A 24,658-nucleotide genomic window follows, 5' to 3' on the forward strand; every position below is an offset into this window, starting at 1 on the left:
AATTCTGATAAATCCTTTTTCATGTATACGATTTTACTATATTAATATTTCAAAAGCAACAGAAGTGGTGTACACACTTTTTATATTAAATACCATGTTGACATATTTAATTTCTATAATGCATACAATTCTATAATAACTGTACGTACCAGATAATTAATATTAAAATTTTATTTGCAGCATTTGAGTTTAAAATTCTACAATTTCCTCTGAAACATGCACTGAAAGTTGTGTTTGACTGAGAACATCACAAATTTTTTATTGGATTTCTTCCTCTCTGCAGGTGAAACTCGTATTTTATTTGTTCTCTGCATTTATAAAATACCGAATCTATTTCTCCAATGCCATAAAATATGATGGATCCGATTAGTCTACCTTTTCGATGCATGATTGAAGAGAAATTGGCGGGAACAAGAAATCCACTGACATCATAACAAATTATAATTTCATTTCTATATGTTTAATTTCTGGTTTCGATCATGAACAGAAACAAATGCTAATCCCTTGTATAAAATACTTATATAACGAAAAAGAAAAAGAAAATCTCAAGGTTTAAGTATTATTTTCACACAACTTGTATAATTTACTCGTCCCCTTCAATTAAAATAAAGTCAGTGGTTTCATTTACATGATTATCTCAGCTTTTATGGTTTTTTTGTCTGAAAACTTTCGTAGTTAGTTTCTTGTTCATTTAACTTAAAGAACAAACTCATGTATACTTCTGAAGTTGTACTGGTAATAAACATGCATCCTGAGAGTTGAAGCAAAAACACACTGTATTGTTTGATTTTCTAACCGCTATAATATCTCTCACACGTCTTTCTCTTTTACCATGTATAGGTAGGGAATAACTTTTTTTCTTGGTTCTAGCAGTGAATATAAAAGGAGAAAGTAAGTAAGTAAGTAAGACTATTTATTTGGTGGTATGAGTAAGTAACAGTATTGTATTGCAATGTCAGTGAAAACAGATTTTGGGACCGCACGCACCTGACAGCAACATGTCCAAATCTGAGACTCCAGTTTTCACCTTGTTTTCACGCATACGTTAGAGCTTTAGATCTAATAAAATACACTTTCCCATGACATGTCAATACGACAAATCTAACCTTCCCCACACTCAAATCGCGCGCAGGCTTCGTCTCCAACCTCTTCATAAATGGACCTTTCTTTCATATCATACATCTCTCTGTCCACAGCCGTAGTAGTAGTAAGTAACCATAATCAATGGCGCTCAAGCTTTATGGTCTACCTATGTCCACAAACACCACCCGTGTCATGATTTGTCTCCATGAGAAAGAGGTCGATTTTGAACTTGTTCCGGTCAATGTTTTCACTGCAGAGCATAAACAGCCTCCTTTTCTCTCCAAGAACGTAAGCCCTTCAACTTTTTTCTTCTCTTATAACCTACCCCCCACCCGCTAACTTTTCTAGTGTTGCACATGCAGCCCTTTGGTTTGATTCCAGTACTCCAAGACGGTGAACTCATTCTTTTTGGTATACTTTCATTCTTCTTCTTCTTCTTCTTCTTCAGTCGGGATAATATTTTTACAATTTTTGTTTTTTTTTTTAAACTTTGCATGAACCCCTTTTGTCCATAAAATCTTACCCAGAATGCAAGCTTTTATCAGATTTATGTATCAAGCATGTCTTTGTTCCAACAAAATTATCATATGTGTTGTCAAGATATGTCAAGAACATGAATCCTTAGCAGTTCAAATCACGTGGAGGTTCTGGACAACATGATGGTCGCTAAATTCCAAATGCATGTCTTATAAAGTGCATCTGTTTAGTGAACAGTCCTATTTCATAGATTCTCCAACTTTTTCTGAAGCAGTGGCCCAAAATGTGTCAATCTTTTTTTCTGAATGTTCAAATAATGTATCTTTTTGAGGTTATGCATGACAGAGTCCAGGGCCATTACTGCATACGTAGCTGAAAAGTTCAAGGAAACGGGACCTGATCTGATAAGGCACAAGGACGCAAAAGAAGGTGCAGTGGTGAAGGTGTGGACGGAGGTAGAGGCTCACTACTACGAGCCAGCAGTTTCACCTATTATCTACGAGCACTTCGTGGCCCCTTTCCAGGGCAAAGAACCGGACAAGTCAGTGATTGACACCAACGTTGAGAAGCTTAAGAAGGTGCTGGATGTGTACGAGGAAAAGCTGAGCAGCACTAAGTACCTTGCTGGGGAGTTTTATAGCCTGGCTGATCTTTGCCATGTCTCTGAAACTCACTACTTAATGCAGACCCCTTGTGCTTCCATGATCAATGAGCGTCCCCATGTAAAAGCTTGGTGGGAAGATATCTCTTCTAGGCCTGCTTTCAGTAAGGTTGAGCCAGGAATGACTTTTGGTAAGAATCAAGAATGAGTGTTTCCGTGTTCTTTCAGCTTCTACCTGCTTAGTTTGTTGTACTATGTTGTCTAGTGTAGCAACTATGATTCAACTCTTGCTTTTTTCATTTCAAGTGTCTTTAAGAAGGACTATGAGTCCCGTTATCTTCATTTCATTAATTTAAAAAACTAATTAAGTTGTAGTGTTTGAACGTAAGCTGAATCCTTTTATATAATTAATTTCATGTTAGTTTTACTTACCATGTATACTTTTACTTTTGTCAACTTTAACTTAGTTTTTCACATGTCAACAAATAAAACAAATTATGTCAGTACAATACATCGAAAGCTTTTATCAAAACTACTGAACATACATACAGTCATATAACGATGACTCCTCAAGTTACACGCAAAAAGGAGACTAGATCTCTTTTTGCAGAAATCTGAAGATTTTCAATCCTGGTTCACTAAACAAATAAGGAAAAACCTATTGGCTGGATAATACAAATTTTTAAAATATCTGAACTTTAATTTTAACATTTACATTTTCTCGTCAAAATTTCCACTCGTCGAAGATTAATAAGGCATCAATATAGTTTTAGTCAAGAAATTACACAAGGATAATAGCATATTCTTTTGAATGTATTATTTGTTACTGACAACAATTTATTAAAAATAACGATTTTTCTATTAAGTTTCACTTTATAGTTAATGTTGTATAAAATTGAATCAATCGTGTGTTAAAAATGTATGTTACTATTGCTTATTTTCTAACATTAAGTATTTATTAATTGATTAACAATATAAAAGTCTCTATTATGAGAGTATAGTCATTAAACTCTTAATGAGATTCCAGAAACCCTGTAATAATTTCCAAGATTGATGCAATTTTTTCTTTTACAAATTAAATAACAAGTTCTCATCTCGGTAAGACCACGTTTGTAGTAAGTAATTGAATTTAGACTAGGAATATTATAACAATGATTAAATATATTTTTGATATCTTAACTTTAAGCGAAATTTGGAATTAGTATTTTTTCAAAATTTTGTTTTAATTTAGTTCCTAAATGTTGGAACTGTATGAATTTAGTTTTTTTAATTGAATTTTGTTTAGTTGATTTAACGTTTTAAATGTGTTTCATAAAGTTGAAGCGAAAATGTGTTAAATTGTGTAAACAACTTGAATGTTATCATCAAATTAATCTGTTTGAAACATGAAATAAACTTAACAAAAATTTGGTTAAAATGACTAAATCTATGCGGTTCTAATAAAGTTGGAGACTAATTATTGAACCAAAGTTTCAAAAATAACTAATTCCAATTTTCAAATAAAGTTAAAGGACTAAAAACATATTTAACTCTTGTAATAACACAAAAAACTTCGTATTTCTAGAAAATATTATCACAATCTTATAAGTTTTTTACTTAGTAAAATGTGATTCTTAAAACTTAATTACTATTTTCACCCCCAAAATGCCTTCTAATCTACTTTTTTCTTCTTCCTATATAATCACATTTATCTTTATTCCCAAGAAGAAGAAAACACACCCTTCTTGTTGGGAATAGTCCAAGTCTGAGTCAAACATTATATAAGAATAAAGACTCATAACATCATTGTCTTAAGGTTTTGGTGTAAAAGTGGTGTCAAATATCTTTTATTTGTAAGACCAATGACATATATATATAGAACTACAATCTCTCAATGACTATGATCATATATGAGAAAATATATAAACCCTTCAATGATATCAGAGCCAATGGTTCAGAGTGATTGACTGCATAACCATAACCAAAAAGGGATCACTCATACATCTGGAGGGAAATATATCATATGAAAAAAAAAACAAGGGACTCACCCTTGAGGAGAGATTGTTTGGAATAGTCCAAGTGTGAGTCAAAGTTTCACATTAGATAAGATAGACAAAATTAAACACTATATAAGAATAAAGACCCATAACACCATTTCTTAAGATTTTGGTGTAAAAGTGATGTCAAATATCTTATTTGTACATGACCAATGCAATCGTTATTTACTTATCTCAACAACGAAAAATGCTCTTCTGTGATAAGGTAATTATCTTTTTCAAAAGGTTAGTATTATTGTGACACCTAATAAATTATTATACAATGTGTGTACATTCATTATTTTAACATTCAATCTTTCTCTTTCTTTTAAATATAAAAAATAAATTTTTTTAATAGCCAAAATACCTTAGTTATCAATGTATCTGTTGTGAAAAAACATTTTTCGTTTCAAAATACTTTCAGTACAGCACTGTGTACACGTGAATGTTATTTTATTTACTGGCTCGTCTTTTTCAAGAAAAATGACGGAAGAATAGTTCCCTCTACTTATCTGGCTTGTTTGTCTGACCTACAAATATTTCTTTCATTGAAAAATTCCTGGAAAGTAATTTTCTATCAATGTTATATACTAATCTGATCACAAACCGCACTCCCTTCCGTATCTCCAAATTCACTGAAAAAAATAATTTTCAGATTCAATCATGACAATAAAACTTCATGGAAGCCCCTTCTCCACAGCCACCATGCGAGCTACTGCTTCCCTGTACGAGAAGGAGGTTGAATTTGAGTTTGTTCACGTTGACATGAAAAATGGTGAACACAAAAAGGAACCCTTCATTTTGCTCAATGTAAGCATTTAGTAAAATTTTCTTATGGCTCCACTGGTATTAACCCTTGTTTAGCTAATTTTTAATTCTGCTATTCACCTCGTTCTGATGCAGCCATTTGGGCAAGTTCCAGCGTTTGAAGATGGAGATTTGAAGCTCTTTGGTATGATATATATGATTAAATATATACACTCACCAAATTTTCTGATTTTTAAGAAATTTCAGTATATGAAAAAAGTGTTCATATTCTTTGTCTAAATGTACATTAGTAGTAGACAGGAACATGGAACTAACAATTTGAAACACAGAATCAAGGGCAATAACTCAATATATTGTTCATGAGTATGCTGAAAAGGGGACCCAACTGATATGCAACGAGTCGAAGAAGATGGCAATGGTGAGAATGTGGATGGAAATAGAGAGCCAAAAGTACGATCAAGCAGCTTCAAAACTTGTATGGGAGCTTGCAGTAAAGCCTATGTATGGGATTCCAACAGATCAAGCAGCTGTAGAAGAGACAGAAGGGAAACTAGGTAGTATTCTTGATTTCTACGAGAAAACACTGTCTCAAAACAAATACTTGGCAGGTGAGTGCTTCACCTTGGCGGATCTGCATCACCTTCCCACCATTCATTACTTGATGAACACACCGAGCAAGAAGTTGTTTGAATCACGACCACATGTTACTGCATGGATTGCTGATATTACTGCAAGACCAGCTTGGTCTAAGGTTCTTGCCATGCAGCCAAATCTAAGCAGTAAATAGAGACCAACGCATTTCACCACATGTCGTGTACTCTCAAAACTTCAAAAGATGCTTCGCCACCATAAGTTCATCAAATTCGTTGCCCCGTTTCCCATATTCATCTTTCATCTTTTATGTAATGCAAATTTTGCTGTTGTTATCGTTTTCTCTTGAACAAATTGCACTTGCATATGTTATATCTCCAAGTTCACACGATTCTTTTATTTTCTCCTTTAATAACCTTGAAATACATTACATATTTCGGTACTTTTATTTTAACACCCAACAAATTTTTGCACATACTTTATAATCACTTTTTTATTCTCTTTCTTTACAAATACAAAAAATTAACATTTTTAATAACCAAAATACTCCATAAAAATAAATTTTGATTCGGCATATTGTTCAATAAACATTTTTCTACATATTTGTACCAACAATAATGCCATTGCATAGGTCCCGACAAAATAACACTACAAGAATTTATTAAATTAGCTTCCATAAAAAAAGAGTTGGTGGGATATTAGACGCTTAAAAAGTATTCTAACTTTAATTACATACTCTATAGAATGGGCTAAACCCACTCTAAGCTCACTCTAATGTAGTCTTAACAATTTTTTAAATAAAAAATAAAATAAATTACAAAATAAAGAGATAGGGATGAAATGAAAATCAAAGAGAAGATCCAAGCACTCTTCCAAGTTTTTAGGCAACTGCTTCATACTCCAATTGTGTCTCTCTTTCGTGTCTCCATCTTCAATTCGTAACACATCTTCCTCTCCAATCCTAAAACGCGGGAAAACCACCATGCATGGAGGAGAAGACCCAAGGAGGAGCAGGAGAGATTCCCAACGCTCCTAGCAACCTCCAAGAGGCTCTCCAAGCACCCAAAAGTGTTTATTTATCATAAAAAAAATTAGGAATTGTCAAAACCCAAACAAGATTAAAAACCCAACTTTTGACATGTCAGCGACATCACCGCTCAACCTTATCTCAGCAGTGCTCAACGCCAGGTTTTACGAATTGAATGGCGTTCAGCCCCAATTTCCATCGCTAAGCCTTCTAGCGCTCAGCCTCAGTTCGCCACCGCTCAGCCTTGTGGCTCTCAGCTCTAGATTTCCACCGCTCAACCTTGGGCAATTTGACAACATTATGTATTTAAAGCACTAGGCGTGATTCCAGTGGCGCTCGACGCAGGTATTTTCTTCAAAATCAATATTTTCTTGTTGAATCATGCTCCCTTGAGTTCTTGCTTGTTTTCCTCCACCGCAAATATTTCCTATTAACTTATTTAACACATTTAAAAGAGATATTAGAGGAAAAACAAGCATAAAACAACTGAAACACAAAACAAAACAAACCACACTAAACTTGAGGATATAACAAGATAAAAGCTAGGAAAGAGTTTATTTATTCATGACAATAAACACACAAAAGAGGTAAAAATGGACATTATCAAGCTTGTGGCAGCAAGAGTCATCTTAAGGATATCATCAGAGTGTGTAGAATTAGGATAAGCACAGTGGTGGTTGTGATTGCTAGTGTCTAAGGATGGTAATGCTCAGAACGATCGTTGATCGGGAGTTGGGTTACATTATATGGTTTATTATTTCTCTTATTTTGAGCTCACTCTATTTGTTTGTGTGTGGTAATGATCGTGTAACTTGTTACACGAGAGCATGTGTTGTTGCAAGTTAAGATGTGGATGCTTAGCGCTAGAGAGAGGGCTAGTGGGATTTGATTAAAGACTATGGTTTATTTACTATGTATTTCCTTTTTCAGTGTTTACGAACTTTGAATTGTAATGGATTTGGAACTTGGTTTCGGTAATTATGTAAGAGTGAGATATGACTCATTTCGGCACGACAAATAAAGTTTTGAATTTCCTGTGTATTGCCTTTTTCGGTATTTACGAACTTTGAATTGTAATGGTTTTGGAATATGGTTTTGGTAATTATGTAAGAGTGAGACATGACTCATTTCGATGCGATAAATAAAGTTTTGAATTTCTCACGTTTTGGTGAAAGAGAATTATATGAATGATGAGTTTTATTTTATGTTAATTATTTATATTTATTTAAATTGGTAATATCTAGTTAAGATATTACACTATAAATATTGTTAATTCATATGTATTGGTCAAACTTTTGTTGGAATTTGTTTTTCATCAAAATTGTTTATGTATGGTGTTGTGACCCAATTGATGGTTTGTAAATTTGTCCAGTAAGTGCACTAGATCAATTGTAGCACAAGAATGTCTTATCCACATGATTTGATAAAACAATAATATATAATCTATTCAAGTTTGTAATAACATAATAATAAAGGCACTACTAGAAAAATGTAATTTAGCCACCAAAATTAGCCACCAAAATAATTTAGTTGCAAATTCTGATTGAAATAGCCACCAAATAGTATTAGTCGCAAATTAGCCACCGAATTCGGAACCGAATCAATGTACAGTAAAATTAATTGTTATAGTGACCAAATTTGTGATCAAATTTTTTTTGTCTCTAAATGTAATGTTTTAGTCACTGATTTAGTGACTGAAATAAATATTATTTTATGAAATATATTTAATATGATAATTAGCCATTGAATATTTTGGTCGCTAACATATTTAATATGTATTGTTGTAGTCACTGATTTTGCGACCGAAATAAATATTATTTTATAAAATATATTTAATATGATAATTAGCCTCCAAATGTTTTGGTCGCTAAAACATTATTTAATATGTATTATTTTAGTCACTGATTTTGTGACCGAAATAAATATTATCTTATAAAATATATTTAATATGATAATTAGTCACCAAATATTTTCGGCCGCTAAAATATCATTTAATATGTAATATTTTAGCCACCGATTTTGCAACCAAAATAAATATTATTTATTAAATATATTTAATATGATAATTAGACATTGAAAATTTTATGTAGTAAAAAATTATTTATTTAATATAAATTATAATTATTTAAAATATTTATTTTATAATTTGCTGTAGTTTAAAGAAACAATATCATGCTTAAAAAAATAACTTAAGATTTCACGATCTGCATTATTTCATATTTTCTGATCGAAAGTTGAATAAGACTCAATTAAAAAATTCTAAGCTCTCTAAGTATTTATAAAAAAAAAAATGTAATTGTGACTCAATTTATCTATGTCAACATATTTAATATATTTGATCTTTTCTTCACCTAAACACTACGTACAATATATGAGAGGATATGTAACTTGACTATAGGAAGTGATGCAATTTTTATTAGTTGAAGAGTTAACTAGATTGTATAAAATAGAATAGAAAAAAAAAGTAGAAGTTGAGGTTTTGTTCAGGAAAGAAGAAAGTCTTAATTATGTTGAATCATGAATAAAATTATTTTTAACTATATGTTTTTGAGTTTATTTTTATTTAGTAAAATTAAATATGCAACACTTATTGGTAAGTAGAAAATTTAATATAAATAAATTAATTTAGTCACCGGATTTAATTACTAATTTAGTCACTGATTTAGACATTATTTTATTTATTAATTTAGCCACTAATATTATTTTAATAAATTAATAAAATTTATTTATTTGTGACTAAATTAACGACTGAAAAAAAATTTCATGAAATTAAAATTCATTCATATAAATAAGAAATTGTTATTAATTTCTTTATAAAATATTTTGTATAAAACATTTTTCACATAATATTGTTAAAAAAACACATTCCTACCATTTTTTTTTATTTTTGTAGTAAATACTTACAAATTTTGTTATGAAAAATAATTTGCAAGAAATTGATACTAATGTTTTTGCAAAATATTTTGTAAAAACATTTTTTGCATAATACTACTAAAAAAACACATACTTCCTACCAATTTTTTTTTTTAATTTCTTTAGTAAATACATACAAATTTTGTTATGAAAAATAATTTGTAAGAAATTGTTATCAATGTTTTTGCAAAATATTTTGTACAAAACATTTTTCGCATAACACTACTAAAAAACACATACTTCCTACTATTTTTTTTATTTTGTAGTAAATACTTACAAATTTTGTTATAAAAAATAATTTGCAAGAAATTATTACCAATTGTTTTGCAAAATATTTTGCACAAAACATATTTTTTCACAAATCTTTTTGTGAAAAATACTTGCAAATTTCATAATTCTATAGGAAATAATTATCTGTAAAAGAATTAATTACCGATTAAAATTTTTAACAAAAATTACAAAACACCTGCCTATTAAAACTCTAAGAAAAAATAACAAAAAAGGTTTTTTCCTTACAAAATTTTAGAACAAATTTATAAGAAAATTTTTATAAAATATAATTTTTTAATATATATATATATATAATGAAATTATCCTATGTTTAAATAGAATTCTCAATATATTATTAAAATTAAGTTATTGTGGAAGTGTTTTCTTATAAGGGCATTAAAATATAATTTTCCTAGATTTAATCAACACCATATCTACGAAGACAGAGCAAAATTTAAGTGCTGAATGTAAAAATACAGCACTTTTCCAAAAAAAAAAAAATATTTTAATGAAAAAAAAAAATTAATACCAATGCGCATCCGGGGAATCGAACCCCGGTCAGTACCGTGGGAGGGTACTATGATACCACTACACCAGATGCGCTTGTTGAGGTCTTGGTGGAAATACTTTTTTATTATTCAATTTATATGTTTCTTTACGTGTTATTAATTTGTAATAATACCAACTTAATATTTACATAATTCTTTTATCCAAAATTCAAATAAATTATTTAATTCGAAATCATATATTTAAGTTTTTTCTTTAATTTTTTTTCACCTTTAAGTAATTTTATAATGCTTAAGGTCTAATTATTGCAGGTTGCATAATTATCTTATAACGAAGATTAGGTGGGTCAAGTTATAACTCAAGTGAGATTCATAGTAAGATAATTGTTAAGAGGAAGATTGTTGTATGAGGCATTAATTGTCTCGTAGCAAAGGCACAGTGGATCGGGTCACAATCGAATTGTGGCGCTTGGACTATTACCTTTTTAAGTAAAAAGAGTTGTGCCCCAACTATTGGCTGTAATTTTTGGCCTAGTAATAAATGTTCGATACTAATAATTGGTATCAGAGCCAAGGAATCTAATTGTTGAGAGGGAGATTGTTGGAGGTGACATCAACTCTCCCGTGACAAAGGCAAAGTGGGTCGGATCACAACCGAATCATGACACTTAGATTGGGTTGTTACACTCTTAAGTAAAAAGAAATGTGCCCTAACTATTAGCTATAACTTTTAGTCTAGTGGTAAGCATTCAATTTTCAATAGTACCTAATTCTTTAAGAGATGATTATCGTAGGTGATATAAATTATTTTGTGACATACTCACAATCTAATTGTGCGACCAACCAATTTTATGAAAAAATATTTATCTGTATTAGATATATTTAGCTTTAAAAATGATTGATTTTAAAAAATGCAAAGGTAGATTCATCCGCTTTGTGGATTGTAACAGCAAACGGGCAGTGATAAAACCTTAAAGTTGCTCTAAAAAACTCTCTCAATATTATACATTATTATGTCACTATTTTTTAATCATGTGTAACTTGAATTATTTTCAGCTAAAAGATTAAAATTTATTATCAATTTTAACATACAGGTATTGAATCTTTAAAATTATTTAAGTATAGAGTATTGAACATTCCTCAGTTTAACCTCTAAAGTGTTATTTATTTAAAATGACATAATTTGTCCTTTCTAGAAAGTCTTCTTTTTCAGTTAGAAAGAAAAAAAAAACATTTATGACTTATGATTGTATTTACTACCTTATGTTATTTCTTCATTGCTGTTAATATTATAAAAAAAAGTGAAATGTCAGAAAATGTTATTATTCATGTGTCAGTGCTCAGAGTTTCTGGCACTGTATTTTTATTGTTAGGGAAGTGTTGTTAGAGAGAAAACAATAAATTTATTAAATAAAAGCTGATTTAGAGATAAAAGTTATTTACTTTATTTAAAAATAAAAATTATTTACTTATAATATAAAATGGTTTAGAAATTAAAATTTATTATTGATGTAGAAAATTTGAAAAATGTTTAAGTTAAACCTTCTATGTATCTCGTTGATGAGAAGTAATATTTATAGATTAGAAACGGTTATTATTTACCCTATTATTAAAGATAGTGTTATAGCAGGTACTGTGAAGAAAGTGAACAAATTTTAAGATTTCGTCTCCTTATTTTACTTCAGAATGACTTTACTCATGTTCATAATATCTTTCTTTTTTATCTTTTTTATTTCCCTTTTTTTTGCTCAAATATTATTATTAGGATTACAATGATGTAATTTTTTTTGTCTACCTTCATCATTCTTGTTAGATTGCCATGGATGAAGTTTTAATTTAAGTTTTTATTCTTTGATTAAATTACAAGAATGGTTATTAACACATTTTAATAAAATACTTTTACATTTTCTAGGATAAAGATGTCAAAAAATTATTTTAAAATTATTGTAAGAAAATATAAATTTAGCAGTTTAAATATTAGTGTCGATCAAGTTGTAATGTTATTAGAGTTGATTTAGCTACTTTAGCACAATGTAACAGATTATTTTAAAAAAAAACTTAAAATGTGTAAAGTAACTTTTAACTTTTTCTAGTAAATAAAGATGTATTAGTTATTATAAAAAAAGAAAAAGATGGACATCTTCCTTTAATAAGGAGTTTTGATGATTAATGATAATGATGACTTATGAAGAAATATAGAAGACGTAATGATGACGTATGAAAAATTGTTGAAGACTTAAAAGAATGTTTCGACTCAAGAGCTATTAAGACTTACGGGTTTAATTGTTTAGGTTTTGTAATCTGTGTATGTTATTTAAAATAGTTAAATTAGTATGTTAAAAGTCAAAAACCCAAAACACAAGCATTAGAGCACCAAGAGAATTTTATTTATTTACAAAACTCATTGGAGTAATCTATTATTCTTAATAATAATCTATTATTTTTGAGAAAAGTCTATGTGATAATTGATTATCACTGTTGATAATCGATTATCACTTGCTGATAATAGATTATTTTGGCTAATAATAGATTATCACATCAAAAAAAAATGTTTTTATAAAAGTTTCTCTGATAATTTATTATCACTTATGATAAACGATTATCTATGATAGTTATGACTTAACTTATAATTTTTAAATATGCTTCTATAAATAAAGTGGTAGGCTTTCATTTGGAATATATAGGAGTTAGAGAAGTCAGAGTACTTGAGAACTCTCTGTGGAAAGGCTTTAAAAAATCTAGCGTGGGTAGAGCCATAACTTTCATAAAATGAATCTTGAGTGTTGCTACTGTTACTAAGAGAAGTCAGTCATCTTTTGTGTGATTCAAAGGAGGTGTTCATTCTTGTGTGATTCAAAGAAGGTGTTTTCATCCCTTATGGATTTCAAGGGATTCATTTCTCGTATGATTCAAGAGAGGTTTTCTAAACCTAATTTTTCTTATCATTGATTGTAACTTTGGTTTATTTTAATGATTGAGTTAATCTCAGTTTTGAGAGATTAACAACTAAACTTAGGATTTTTTTATCCGAACTAGTATAAATATTTTGTGGAATTTTCTCTTACCTACTCTCTTTATTTTATTGTGTTTATTAAAATAAATAAAAGAATTTTAATTAAACTTTGATATTAAAAGGGAAACATTTTAAAACCACAATTTTTATTAAGAACACAATTCATTCCCTCTTTATGTGTGGTTTTTTGTATATTTATTATTTGTAAGAGAATAAGTGAGAATGATATGTTTGTTCCTTTCAAAACAATTTCTAGGTAAATGAGGGAGCATATTTGAGAAAGAGGTGAAATTCTATCTCTCATAAGGTGGGGTCATTTGAGGAGATGAAATTACCAAATGATCCTTGATCTAAGATAACTAATAATCATAATAACAATAGGTTTAATAATAATAATAATAATAATAATAATGAAATATAAATTATTTAAAAATAATATTAATGGAGAAATAATGCAAAATCTAAATAAAATACTAATAAAATTTATAATGACAAAAGTAATTAATTAATAATAGTTGTACTTTTTTATAATTCAATATCTAATTAAAATTATGTTTAACCAATCACATTTTATTTTAAATTAATTACATCTATTAATATTTTTTTTATAAAATAATCATCGATGTTTTATTTTAAAATAATTTTAATTAATCACATTTCATTTTCTATTAATTTTAATCATAAAGACAAATATGTAATCTTACCGCTAAATCTATTAAAATATTTTTTTTATGTCACATTTATCAAATCATTCATAAATTTTTATAAATTTTATCTCTAAGTATTTTCATTTTCACCTCCAAATTTCTTAAAAGGAACAACACCACTTTATCATTTGTCCTCTCTAAAAAATTCATTCACTCGTTTTCTATGAAATCATCTCCCCAAAAAGAACGAGTCCAATTCTAATAGTCAGATACACTATATTTCTCGTCCAAAAATTGAAACTCATTATTTCATACAGACCATTTTTTTTTTAAATTTTATTCTATTATTAATAAATAAATTTATGAATTATTCAATCAAAAAGAAAAGTGTCACTAGCAAAGTTAAAACACACAAAATACAAACTTAAATCCTAAATTTTGTTGAAGGCAAGAACTAAACTAAGTAAAAGAAGGTAAAGAAATTTCGCTTCTAAACAAACTCATCTTCCCTAAACAATTCCCCATTTTCAGTAGGGTTTAGAGGTTGATCACCCTATGAATGATTTTTAATTTTTAGATTTTTCACTACAATGATTATATTACTAAGCTTATTTCTTTTTTCATTCATGCAATTTATTCGATCAATATGAATTTTCTTGATTTTTTAAAGGAATTTGACTGTAGAAACATAAAAATAAAAGTTTTTAAACTTGTAATAATAATTTTAAAAACTACAAAATAAATAACAACCAGAAATTCTAAACTAAACACTTTTGGCAATACAAAATATAAAATTTGGAAGCACCGATCCTCTATTTTGGGGAAATTTTGAAATTATAGCATTGAAAAATTTTCTCCATTCATTATTCGAACAAAAGAAAAATTTTGTTATAAAATTGGCTAGAACAATGGTTATTTTTCTTGAGCTTCCGGAATTTCAACATTCTTTCATTTCTTCCTCTTTATAAATATGCTTTTTATTTAATTTGTAGAATTGTTATCTTAAATTATTGTATCTTCTTTACGATTGGTTATGGATGAAAATGTTTCTCTATTTATATCTTATTTTAGATTAAAGAAAAATGAATTCTATTGATAATACTTTCACTCAACATCATCGTCATTTCTCTATTAAACCATTTAAGTGTAATCATGAAATTTTAGAATTTGGATTCTCTTTTGATTTTTTTATTTTAATGAACCTTCAAAATACACCGATAACTATTAATCTAAAAAATTTAAAATATATTAAAATTATCTTTAAAATATCAAAACAACATATTTTTAATGCTTGACAAAGAACAAAACAAAAAAATACTCAACAAATAAATCAGACTCGAAATTTTATAATACATGTGTATATTTTTCCTTTGCCACAACTTTGTTGTTATTTTTATTTTACTCATTTTGTGTACTATATGTTTTTCTTTGTCGCATATTTTAGATGAAAGGAAAAAACAAAAATTGGCATTTTTATTTTCGATAAAGTTGATAAGATTTGGAATATATAATGAACATGTCCGACACAATATCTTTTTCTACAAAGCATATATTCACTGAATTTAGCTTTTTGCTTTTCCCCCAATTTCTGTGTACATGTGAGCATAAACCTGAGATTTTAACTAACGTGTGGAGCAGATATTTATGTTCTTGACATTTGGCAGCTTATATATAGAAATTATATGTGGTTTTGTTCTGATTCCACATGTCAAAAGGAGACATCCTCCACAACCTGATTTTACCCTTTTGTTTAGGGCATCTTAATCTTAGTTGGCATCCTCAAAACACGGTTATAAAGGTGTTTATCTTACGAATCAAATCTCATCCCAAATATACCAATTTCAGCACAAATGTGGTTAGCATCTTCTTTACAAAAAAAAAAAAGAAAGAAAGAAAAACAACACTACTCTCTGAAAATTGTACTTCATCAATTTTCTGTGCATATTTACATTTTTCATTCATATATTTATAATTTACATTAACTAAAATAAAATTAATTTATAATATATAAATAGAATAATTCCTATCTTATTAGTTAAATTTTTTTGTCAAAATTTGTTTAAATAATACTTTTCCCTACTTCTTTTCTTTTGGAATATGCAAATATATATCAGTAAAAATATAATGGGCTTAAGCATTAAATTGATTAATTATTTTCTAAAGATTGTTAAAATAGATTGTCTTAAAATTAATTATAGCGATAACACTTCAAAACGAAAAAAAAAAACATATTTTAAAACATAACTTTTGCTTTTAATTTCATTTCAATTTTTGAAGTGTCTATTATCATGTGATTTTGATTGTCTTTTATTATTTTCTAAATTGCAAGTCACATATACAATGTAAAACCCTAGGAAACGATGTTTTAGAAGTAAATAGAGCTATCAAAACAGATAACCTGTTCCAGTCAGGTTCGATTCACCACGAATTGATCACTTAGTAAGTTAATCCAACTCGGCTCACTTATTAGCAAGTCAAAAAAATTCAAACCCGACCTGGCCCACCATGAATTGATGGATTAAATGGGTTGGCTCACTGACTCAGAAAAAAAAATTATTTTTTTTCTAACGTCTCAGAAAAACTAAATTATAATTATGATTAAAATCTAAATAAACTTCAATAGAATCCAAATACAAACCAAAATCACAAAAATACAAATTACCAATATGTTGGCTAAAAAAATAACCTAACCCGACCCAAATGCAAAGTCCAATATAATAAAAAAACACTTGTGTGACCATTTATTTGCAGGTTGGTGAGCCAACTCGGCTCACCACGGGTGAGTCAGGTTCTAGGTGGGCTGGGTCAAAAATTAACCCATATTAAAATTTGTAAAAAAATTTCAACCTAACCAGGCGCAAACTCGTGGTGGACCGGGTTGGCTCACGGGATCCAATTTATTTTGACAGTTCTAGAAGAGATAATGGTTTAAAAATAGTGAAACTCGATTATTTTAATATTAAATTTTTTTAATATAAATAGTTTTGTTATAAACGAGTTTCATTATTTTTAAAACACACAATTTCTCTAAAAACCACTTTTATAAAGTTCTCAGACTTTTCTCTAGAAATTCTTATTCTCTATTTGCTTGATTGAATATCTAAGACCGTAGGAGTGATCCTCGCAGCGAAGTCTTCAATTTGGATCAATCAGTTTCTTCAATCATGTAAGTCGAGTTTTTTGTCTTTCTCTACTGCCCAATTTATTTCATCTTGCATGTGGGCTTTTCATACTTGTATGTACTCTTTAAATCATCAGTTTGAGTCTCTATTGGTCAGTGATCATAACGATTTATCCTGATCGTTCTTCTGTTGTTCCTAGGTATAGATAGAGAATCTTTGGAGCTAAAGGTGTTTTGGGAATATTAGAGCTTATTGAGCAGTTTTAATAGGGAAGGGAAGCTAGGTTTTCTATTTAATTTAGTGTGAATTGATCATCTTAGTAGTGAATGTGATATTGTATGTTGAAGTTGATGAAAATATATGTTGGGTTGCTTGTTATTTGATTGTGTTGGTCTTGATTTGGGGAAAAACTTAAATCTGCGTTTTGAGTAATTGGGTATCATCCTGAATCTTCAAAACCATTTGTAATAAAAAATACTAAAGGAAAGGTACCTAATTAATCAATTAACCAAGTTCAACTTTTCCCCAAATTGTTGTTCTATACACCATCAAGCGTCGTTACGGTGTCATCGAGCGTTAGGCCATTGACTTGGTGTCGTCAGGTCCCACTTTTGGACCGTCGGGCGCTAAAAGATAGTGGGTTCCAGGGGTTGGGCGTTGGGCACCACTTTTCCAGCATTGGGCCCCATCCCATTTTTTGGTCTGCGTCCTCTTGGGAAAAATGAGATTCCCGCTTCGTTAACCATTGAATTAGCTAAATTTTTGGTAACTGACCTTAGACACATGATACTTCACTTTGACCGGTGGAATCTTTGATTTGAGGTATGTAGTTAGACTAGTTAATTTCTTATGTTTGCACTATACTTTAGGTTTCTCTTTTATGAAGGGTATTCCTATTTGATGAGTTAGTAGGTTCTTATGTAGTGTTGTGGTCTTGGATTGTTAATATTGATATTAAAGTACGTGGTTTAAGAATGATAAATATATATGATATGCAAAATAAAATAAGATATGCTAAGGTGATGAAATGACTTTATTTATAATTTATGAAATCTTGATATGGTATTCATAAACTCATTTAGGAAAGTAGTGTATGAAGTGAACATAGTGAACAACAATAAAAAAATTATTTCAATTTCTTTTCTAATTGTTACAATTACAGTAGCACGAGGAGGAGAAACTTCATGAATAAAATAAACATGTTAAATTTGTCCAAATATATGTGTTTTGTAATTCTTAAATTGTCTCAAAGATAATACATTTATTTTCTTAATTTAGTGAATTTCTTAAAATTTATCTTAAGAAAAAACTTAAATAATTATCAAATTTAATGACAAAAAATAATTAGTCATTATAGTGATTAATTTATATACTAAATTATAAATTAAAAATTATAATTAGTCTTTAAATTGTTATTAAAACTAGTTTATATTATGAATTATTCTCTATATTAATCACTAGCATTAACTATCAAAGTTTTAGAGACCAAAGAAATTGATCTCTAAGTTGGTCACTATCATTACCTCTTAAAGTGGTCACTAATATCAATTAATAAAAATCAATTTGGAAACTAATTTCTTTGATAATTAAAATCTTGATAACTACTGTTATTAATCAATTTAAAAATTAAATTATAATAAAAATTATTTTAGTTATTAAAGATTAATTATAATTTTTTAAAACTATTTTAATTATTAATAACTTTTAAATTATAAATTAATATTTAAATTGATCAAACTAAATCTAATAATTATTTAAAAAATTTCTTGTATTAACACAAAACCAAAAATAAGATTTCTCCTTAATTTCAGTATGATGTGTAGCTTTGTTCAGCATATTTGTTCTTTTTATCTTAAACTCTGTTTTCTTTTTGTGTAAAAACGTATAAGATTTACCAAATTTAAAAGTTTATTTGATGGTCTATATTTTTATTTGGGTTAATTGTGTTTTTGGTCCTTAAATTATTAAGCGATTTTGATTTTAATCCTTCTTCTAAAATTTGCTCTAAATAATTCTTGTCCTTTCAAAACTCATGGGATTAGTCATCGATATCTAATGCTGTTAATATTTTTTTTAACGTGGCAAACGGTATTCTATATCATCAATTCTATTTAAACATGTGGCAAATTATTCAATTAAAAAGTAAAATTGATTTTCCACCTTCAGTGGGGCAGCTCCACCTAGATCTCCAATGTTGCTTCCCCTTCCTCCAAAACATCACCTCCATCTCATTCCACTTCCATCCTTCGTCTCCATCACCCAACACAACCACATATTCTTCCATCAATGGCAATAAACACAAAAACATACTACATTGTTTTCATCTTCACAAAACCAACACAGATAATCTTCATCCTCAAATACGCACACTCATGAGTTACATCCCAAAGTGCACATTTTCATCATCAATAAAAACAACCCAAAATCAAGAAGAATAACTAATCATAAAAAAACAAAAACAATTAAATGGGGAATTGGTGCCTCCGATTGCGAACGCCATTGTGCTAACAGTAATGGATCCCGTGTGGCCCGCGGAAGGAAGAAGCCATGGAAGCTTGAAGATGAACACGTGTGAGCGAATAGAAGGGTTTCGCACAGTGGCTAACGTGGTTGACACAGGCAAGCACTTCGACCCCAAGCGGCATCACCAGCGGCACCTTTGAACGGACGAAACAGCTCTAATGAAGATTTGGGAGAGAAACCTAGCCTAACAAAGGAGAAAAAGATTAGCTGGAAAATCAATTTTATTTTTTAATTACAAAATTTGCCACATTTTAAATAGATTTATTGACGTAGAATATCGTTTGCCACGTTAAAAAAAATATTAACAGCGTTAGACATCGAAGACTAATTCCATGACTTTTGAAAGAATAGAGATTATTTAGAGTAAATTCTAGAAGATGGACTAAAACCAAAATCGCTTAATAACTCAGGGACAAAAATATAATTAACCCTTTTTATTTTTATCCATTTATTTTCTTCAACAGTTGAAAATAGTATTTCATATTAATTATTTACCGTTAAAAAACATTATTATATTAAAAACAACTAAAAAGCTATAACATAAATTGTAACTGTGTAGTTAAACAAATGTCATCGTAAATGGTGAAATAATCCTTCTAAATGCCTAAATTATAATTAATTTAGTTGATAAAGTCTTTTAAAATAATTTATTTGTCATACATATTTGTGAGACAAAGACAGCACATATATTAGGTGAGATATTGTGATAAGTCCCTTGAACCTATCAATGCCTCAACATACATACAGAGTGGAGCTGTAACTGTTTATCAATTATCTCAACCTTTTTATTTAACTTTTTATTTATTGGCCAGGAAGGATTTGTGCTTATCAATAATCTCACTCTTTTTGTTCAACCTTTTTAATTGGTAAAGAAAGTTTTTTTAATTAAAATTAAAATAAATATTTAAATGGTAGTAATGAACCATATATCTTTTTTTATTCCTATTCTGGACTGCATTATTTTAATTTTTTTCTCTTATAATTTTAATATTTAAATATTTTTGTGGATAATTGTCCCTGTGCTATCCAAAACACAAGGAATCTTGAGACTAATGAACGAGACAACAGACACGTAGCCCACAAGCACTCTGGCTGGAGTCCACTGGGGAGCAAAGCAACACTCAATCAACTTTTCTCACAATGACGTCATTTTGGTGTAGAATTTGGAAATAAAATCAATTTAAAATGCATATTTATTATGTTTTTTGATTTATGGTTTTATTTAATTTTTGGAGAATATATAGAGAAGGGTTTTTATTTGTATATAAAGCCCCACTATGTTCTCCTAAGCTTCTAATATCTTATCCCTCTGATAAAGAGTAGGATGAAAACTCACACCTCCGGCGAAAGCTGTGTGGCAAATGAGTTGAGGAGATCCGCCGGCGAGAAGCTTCATCAAGTTGATGAGGCGGCGGCCACGGTGGCAATTGCCGGTGACGGTGCCAAGCAAGGTAGGTTTGTAATGTATAATCAAGCCGAGAGACGACGGAGGAGGAGCCACCGTGTAGAAGAGCCCATAAGAACCTTGATGTTCTTGGGGTCTATGAATCACACATGAGAACTTAGACTCACGAGGTATTTGGACCCATGCTGTTCAAAAATGAATACCAAAATTCATTTCAGTGTACATATGTATAGCTCCTATGTTAATAAAGCAGTGATGTAAAAACATCTCAACCTTAATGTCTACAACTACAATAACTATCTTACTTCAGATTCTTCTTTTATCTACTTTTTTTCAACGTAAATGCTACAATAAAGTGAATTTCTTTTACACCTATCAACATGCATATCATTCTCCCTTCTCTGACAATAAACGCCATTGTTGGATTTAAAAGAATAAAAGGCATTTTCGACTACTATTTTCAAAATCAACTTTACTAATATAATTGGTTTGATATTAATTTTAAAATGACATTTTAAAAAAACATGGGTCAACATAATTATATATTTTTTCTAAGAATATTGTTTAGAATGAAGATCGGTATAAATATTCGGTATTTCATAAATATTCAATTAATTAAAAGTCTAAAAAATAAACCATTTTTTTATATTAATATGTGTCTTCTATATGAAGGGAAGAATACTATTAATTGCATGTCCATAATAAACCATTTACTGTTTATCTAACCATTAATAACTATTAAGAAATTAAATATATTATATTTTAATTACTTTCATTTTAAAATGTCTATTTTCCTTAAAATATTTTATTTGAATAAAAAAATTGAATTTATTAAATTATAATTTTTTTATTTAAATTACTACTAAATAATATTAGTGATTGATAAAAAAAATCTGTAAACACCCATAAAAAAATAACTATTACAAATTTCAATTAACAAAATTTAACTAACATCCACCTGTATTAGTTGAGAAAACGCTAACAAGCATCAATCGAAAAAATATAACTTTTTACTACATTAATGGTAAATAATCCCAAAAATGTCACTTAAAAAATAACCCTGTATTGTTGACTAGAGAAAAGTATCACTTACATTAATCAAAAGATAGTCTCATGAGTGATGATAAAAAACAAATCCAACTAACATCAGCTTCAACATAACATGGTCAGTAAAAAATCTTTATTAACGTTGATCAACAAATAACTTTCATTAAAGTTATGATGGACGTTATTAAAAAACAATCCCAATAGATACTAATAAGAAATATTCTCAATTGACGTAAACTACAAAAAAAAGGGGTATGTTTCATATTAACTGAAAAATAATGTTAATGTTAACAAATAAAACCTTGACTAACACCAATTAAGAAATAACTTTTTTTATGATGTGCAACCAAAAAATAACTATGATTGACTTTAACTTAAAAGAAACTATGTCAAATTTGTAAAAAAAAAATAATATTTAGTCAACAATGTCTCGATTTAGATTGAGTTGATGGAGAAAATATAAAATTAAATAACATATATTTAATAGAGTATAAAATATTTCATTCTCGCTTGATTTAAGGAACCATTTTCTAATTAATAAAAATAGTACAATTTCCTTGTATATACATACACTTTAGAATATCGTTGTATTTCCTTGAATTTCCTTACATTCACCTTTTTTTCAAGTACCACAAATATCTGTTGTAGTCACACGTTTTCCTTGCTAAAAGATTCAATTGGAACCGTGCTTTATATATGCTTAGCCCATTAAATTGGTTTATCAAGCATAAATCATCTTTTTTAGCCCTTAAAAATATAAAGCGTTACAAGTTTTTGAAACTAAATCAATTCAAACACATATTTAATTTTTAAATTCTTTTACAGAAAATATACATTTTTTTAAAATTTTTAAGTAATGATAACAATATACACTTTAATGTCTAAATGAGGTTAACCATTTATAATTATAATCTTAGTATTAAAAAATTTATAATCTTTGGCTAAATAGGGTGAAGTCGTGCCTACGGCATTAGTATATTATGATATAATTATGGGTTTAATTTCTTGTTTATTATTATTATTTTTTATTTTTCATAAACGAAGTCATGAAACTGCAGTACAATTTGAGTAGAGATTGATTTTAGTACCAAGATGCCATTTTCTTTCATTTATGGGGTGGCAGAAAAACTTAAGTTTTTCTCAAAGCAAGTTCAAAAGAAAGACAAGAACCTTTAATAAAACACATGCATTGAACAACTATGTTAAAAGTAGAGTTCGAAGCTCGTACGTCAACATGGTGCTAGAAGAAATGGCTGCGGTGGCCAAAGAAGTCTAACGAGTAGGGAAAAAGGTAATTAGTCTTTTTTTTCTTCTTTTCTAGGTAGTGAGTGGCTGTAGAGAAAGAGAGAGAAGTGAGCCACCCTAGGTGGAAACTAACCGAAAAAGAGAGAAAACAATGATACAAAATATATATATTGAGGTCGCTCGATAGGGTTTTCCAGATTCTCCATGGAGCGCGAGCACTGAGCAGAGGAATGGAACCGTGATGCAGGGATAGCAGAGAGGAAAAGAGGATCCAGCATAACAACGCAGGTAAGATGAGAAAAACTGAAACTTTTATTTCTTCTGTAAAATGTGTGATACAAAGGGAAAATGAAACCTATGTTTAAATAGGTTTTGGGGGAAGGGAAAACAACCCTAATAACTGATCTGAATCAGTTATTAGGTAACAAACATTTGAAACAGAAACCCTAAGGGTTAAAACATCTGTAACCGAAAACCCTAAGGGTTTAATACCCTCCCCTCAAGCTGGATGGTGGATGCTCATCATTCCAAGCTTGGAGACGTTGATTTTGAAGTTAGTGCGATGAAGAGCTTTGGTAAAAACGTCTACGAGTTGATCGTTCGAGCTGATTGGAAGAAGACGAAACAAGTTGTGTTGAAGTCTCTCCCGAACAACATGACAGTCAATGTCTATGTGCTTGGTGCGTTCGTGGAAGGTGGGGTTGTTCGCGATGTGCCTTGCGGACTGATTATCACAGTAAAGAATAGCAGGAAGATCGGTCTGAATTTGTAGATCGCGTAGGATGTAGCTGATCCATTGTATCTCGCATGTAGTGGTGGCGAGTGCTCTATACTCTGCCTCTAAAGAGGATCTGGAGACAGTGTTCTGTTTCTTAGTTTTCCAGGAAACTAGGGAATTTCCAAGGAATATACAAAATCCAGTAACACTCTTTCTGGTTTCTGGACAAGCAGCCCAATCAGAATCACTGAAACCTTTGATTTGGATATCAGTCTCGGCTGGGAAGAAAAGACTACGGCCTGGATCTGCTTTGATGTATCTAAGAATATGTTAGGCAGCTTGGTGATGATGTATAGTTGGTCCCTGCACAAATTGACTGAGTAAATGAACAAAGAAACTAATGTAAGGCCTAGAATTAGTGAGATATAGAAGCTTCCCTATTAATCTTCGATAAGAATCTGTGTTGTGAACAGTTTTGTTGGTGTCAAAGAGGTCCTTAGTATTACTCATGAGAGGACTTTGACAGGGCTTGTTGTTAAGCATCCCAGTTTCTTCCAAGATGTCTAGAGCATACTTCCTTTGACATAAATGGATTCCCTTTGTTGTCCTAGCCACCTCAAAGCCTAAGAAAAATTTCAATTTTCCAAGATCCTTAGTTCTGAAAGCTTGGTGTAGCAGAGTTTTGGT

At 29.5% G+C, this 24,658-nt stretch overlaps 3 protein-coding genes and 1 non-coding gene across 4 annotated transcripts; 3 read left to right on the plus strand and 1 right to left on the minus strand.

Moving 5' to 3' along the window:
• Window positions 1-1,161: 1,161 nt before the first annotated feature.
• ATGSTF13 (Glutathione S-transferase family protein) lies at window positions 1,162-2,588 on the plus strand. Its single transcript, XM_028082205.2, has 3 exons — window positions 1,162-1,371; window positions 1,446-1,494; window positions 1,906-2,588. Exons 1-3 carry the CDS (start codon window positions 1,225-1,227, stop codon window positions 2,367-2,369), a joined length of 660 nt encoding a protein of 219 aa, XP_027938006.1. The 5' UTR covers window positions 1,162-1,224; the 3' UTR covers window positions 2,370-2,588.
• A 2,220-nt stretch (window positions 2,589-4,808) lies between these two features.
• LOC114189734 (glutathione S-transferase-like) lies at window positions 4,809-5,951 on the plus strand. Its single transcript, XM_028078400.2, has 3 exons — window positions 4,809-4,986; window positions 5,080-5,128; window positions 5,274-5,951. Exons 1-3 carry the CDS (start codon window positions 4,840-4,842, stop codon window positions 5,729-5,731), a joined length of 654 nt encoding a protein of 217 aa, XP_027934201.1. The 5' UTR covers window positions 4,809-4,839; the 3' UTR covers window positions 5,732-5,951.
• A 4,326-nt stretch (window positions 5,952-10,277) lies between these two features.
• TRNAG-CCC (transfer RNA glycine (anticodon CCC)) lies at window positions 10,278-10,348 on the minus strand. The gene has a single exon. It is a non-coding gene; the product is annotated as a tRNA-Gly (tRNA).
• A 10,482-nt stretch (window positions 10,349-20,830) lies between these two features.
• On the plus strand, window positions 20,831-21,270 carry LOC146884757 (uncharacterized). The gene has a single exon (XM_085675838.1). The coding sequence runs from the start codon at window positions 20,881-20,883 to the stop codon at window positions 21,112-21,114; it is 234 nt and encodes a 77-aa protein (XP_085531964.1). The 5' UTR covers window positions 20,831-20,880; the 3' UTR covers window positions 21,115-21,270.
• The last annotated feature ends 3,388 nt before the right edge of the window (window positions 21,271-24,658 follow it).

Source organism: Vigna unguiculata, chromosome 7 (assembly GCF_037176805.1).
Source record: "Vigna unguiculata cultivar grain cowpea cultivar isolate G323 ecotype 2 chromosome 7, ASM3717680v1, whole genome shotgun sequence".
Classification (NCBI taxonomy): Eukaryota; Viridiplantae; Streptophyta; class Magnoliopsida; order Fabales; family Fabaceae; genus Vigna; species Vigna unguiculata.

Excerpts from the sequence above, each read along its gene's own strand:
- ATGSTF13 (XM_028082205.2), top strand. The coding sequence starts at position 1,225 with ATGGCGCTCAAGCTTTATGGTCTACCTATGTCCACAAACACCACCCGT. Across the intron at positions 1,372-1,445 it reads CTCCTTTTCTCTCCAAGAAC|CCCTTTGGTTTGATTCCAGT; the intron begins GTAAGCCCTTCA and ends TTGCACATGCAG. Across the intron at positions 1,495-1,905 it reads CGGTGAACTCATTCTTTTTG|AGTCCAGGGCCATTACTGCA; the intron begins GTATACTTTCAT and ends TATGCATGACAG.
- LOC146884757 (XM_085675838.1), top strand. The coding sequence starts at position 20,881 with ATGAAAACTCACACCTCCGGCGAAAGCTGTGTGGCAAATGAGTTGAGG.
- LOC114189734 (XM_028078400.2), top strand. The coding sequence starts at position 4,840 with ATGACAATAAAACTTCATGGAAGCCCCTTCTCCACAGCCACCATGCGA. Across the intron at positions 4,987-5,079 it reads AACCCTTCATTTTGCTCAAT|CCATTTGGGCAAGTTCCAGC; the intron begins GTAAGCATTTAG and ends GTTCTGATGCAG. Across the intron at positions 5,129-5,273 it reads TGGAGATTTGAAGCTCTTTG|AATCAAGGGCAATAACTCAA; the intron begins GTATGATATATA and ends TTTGAAACACAG.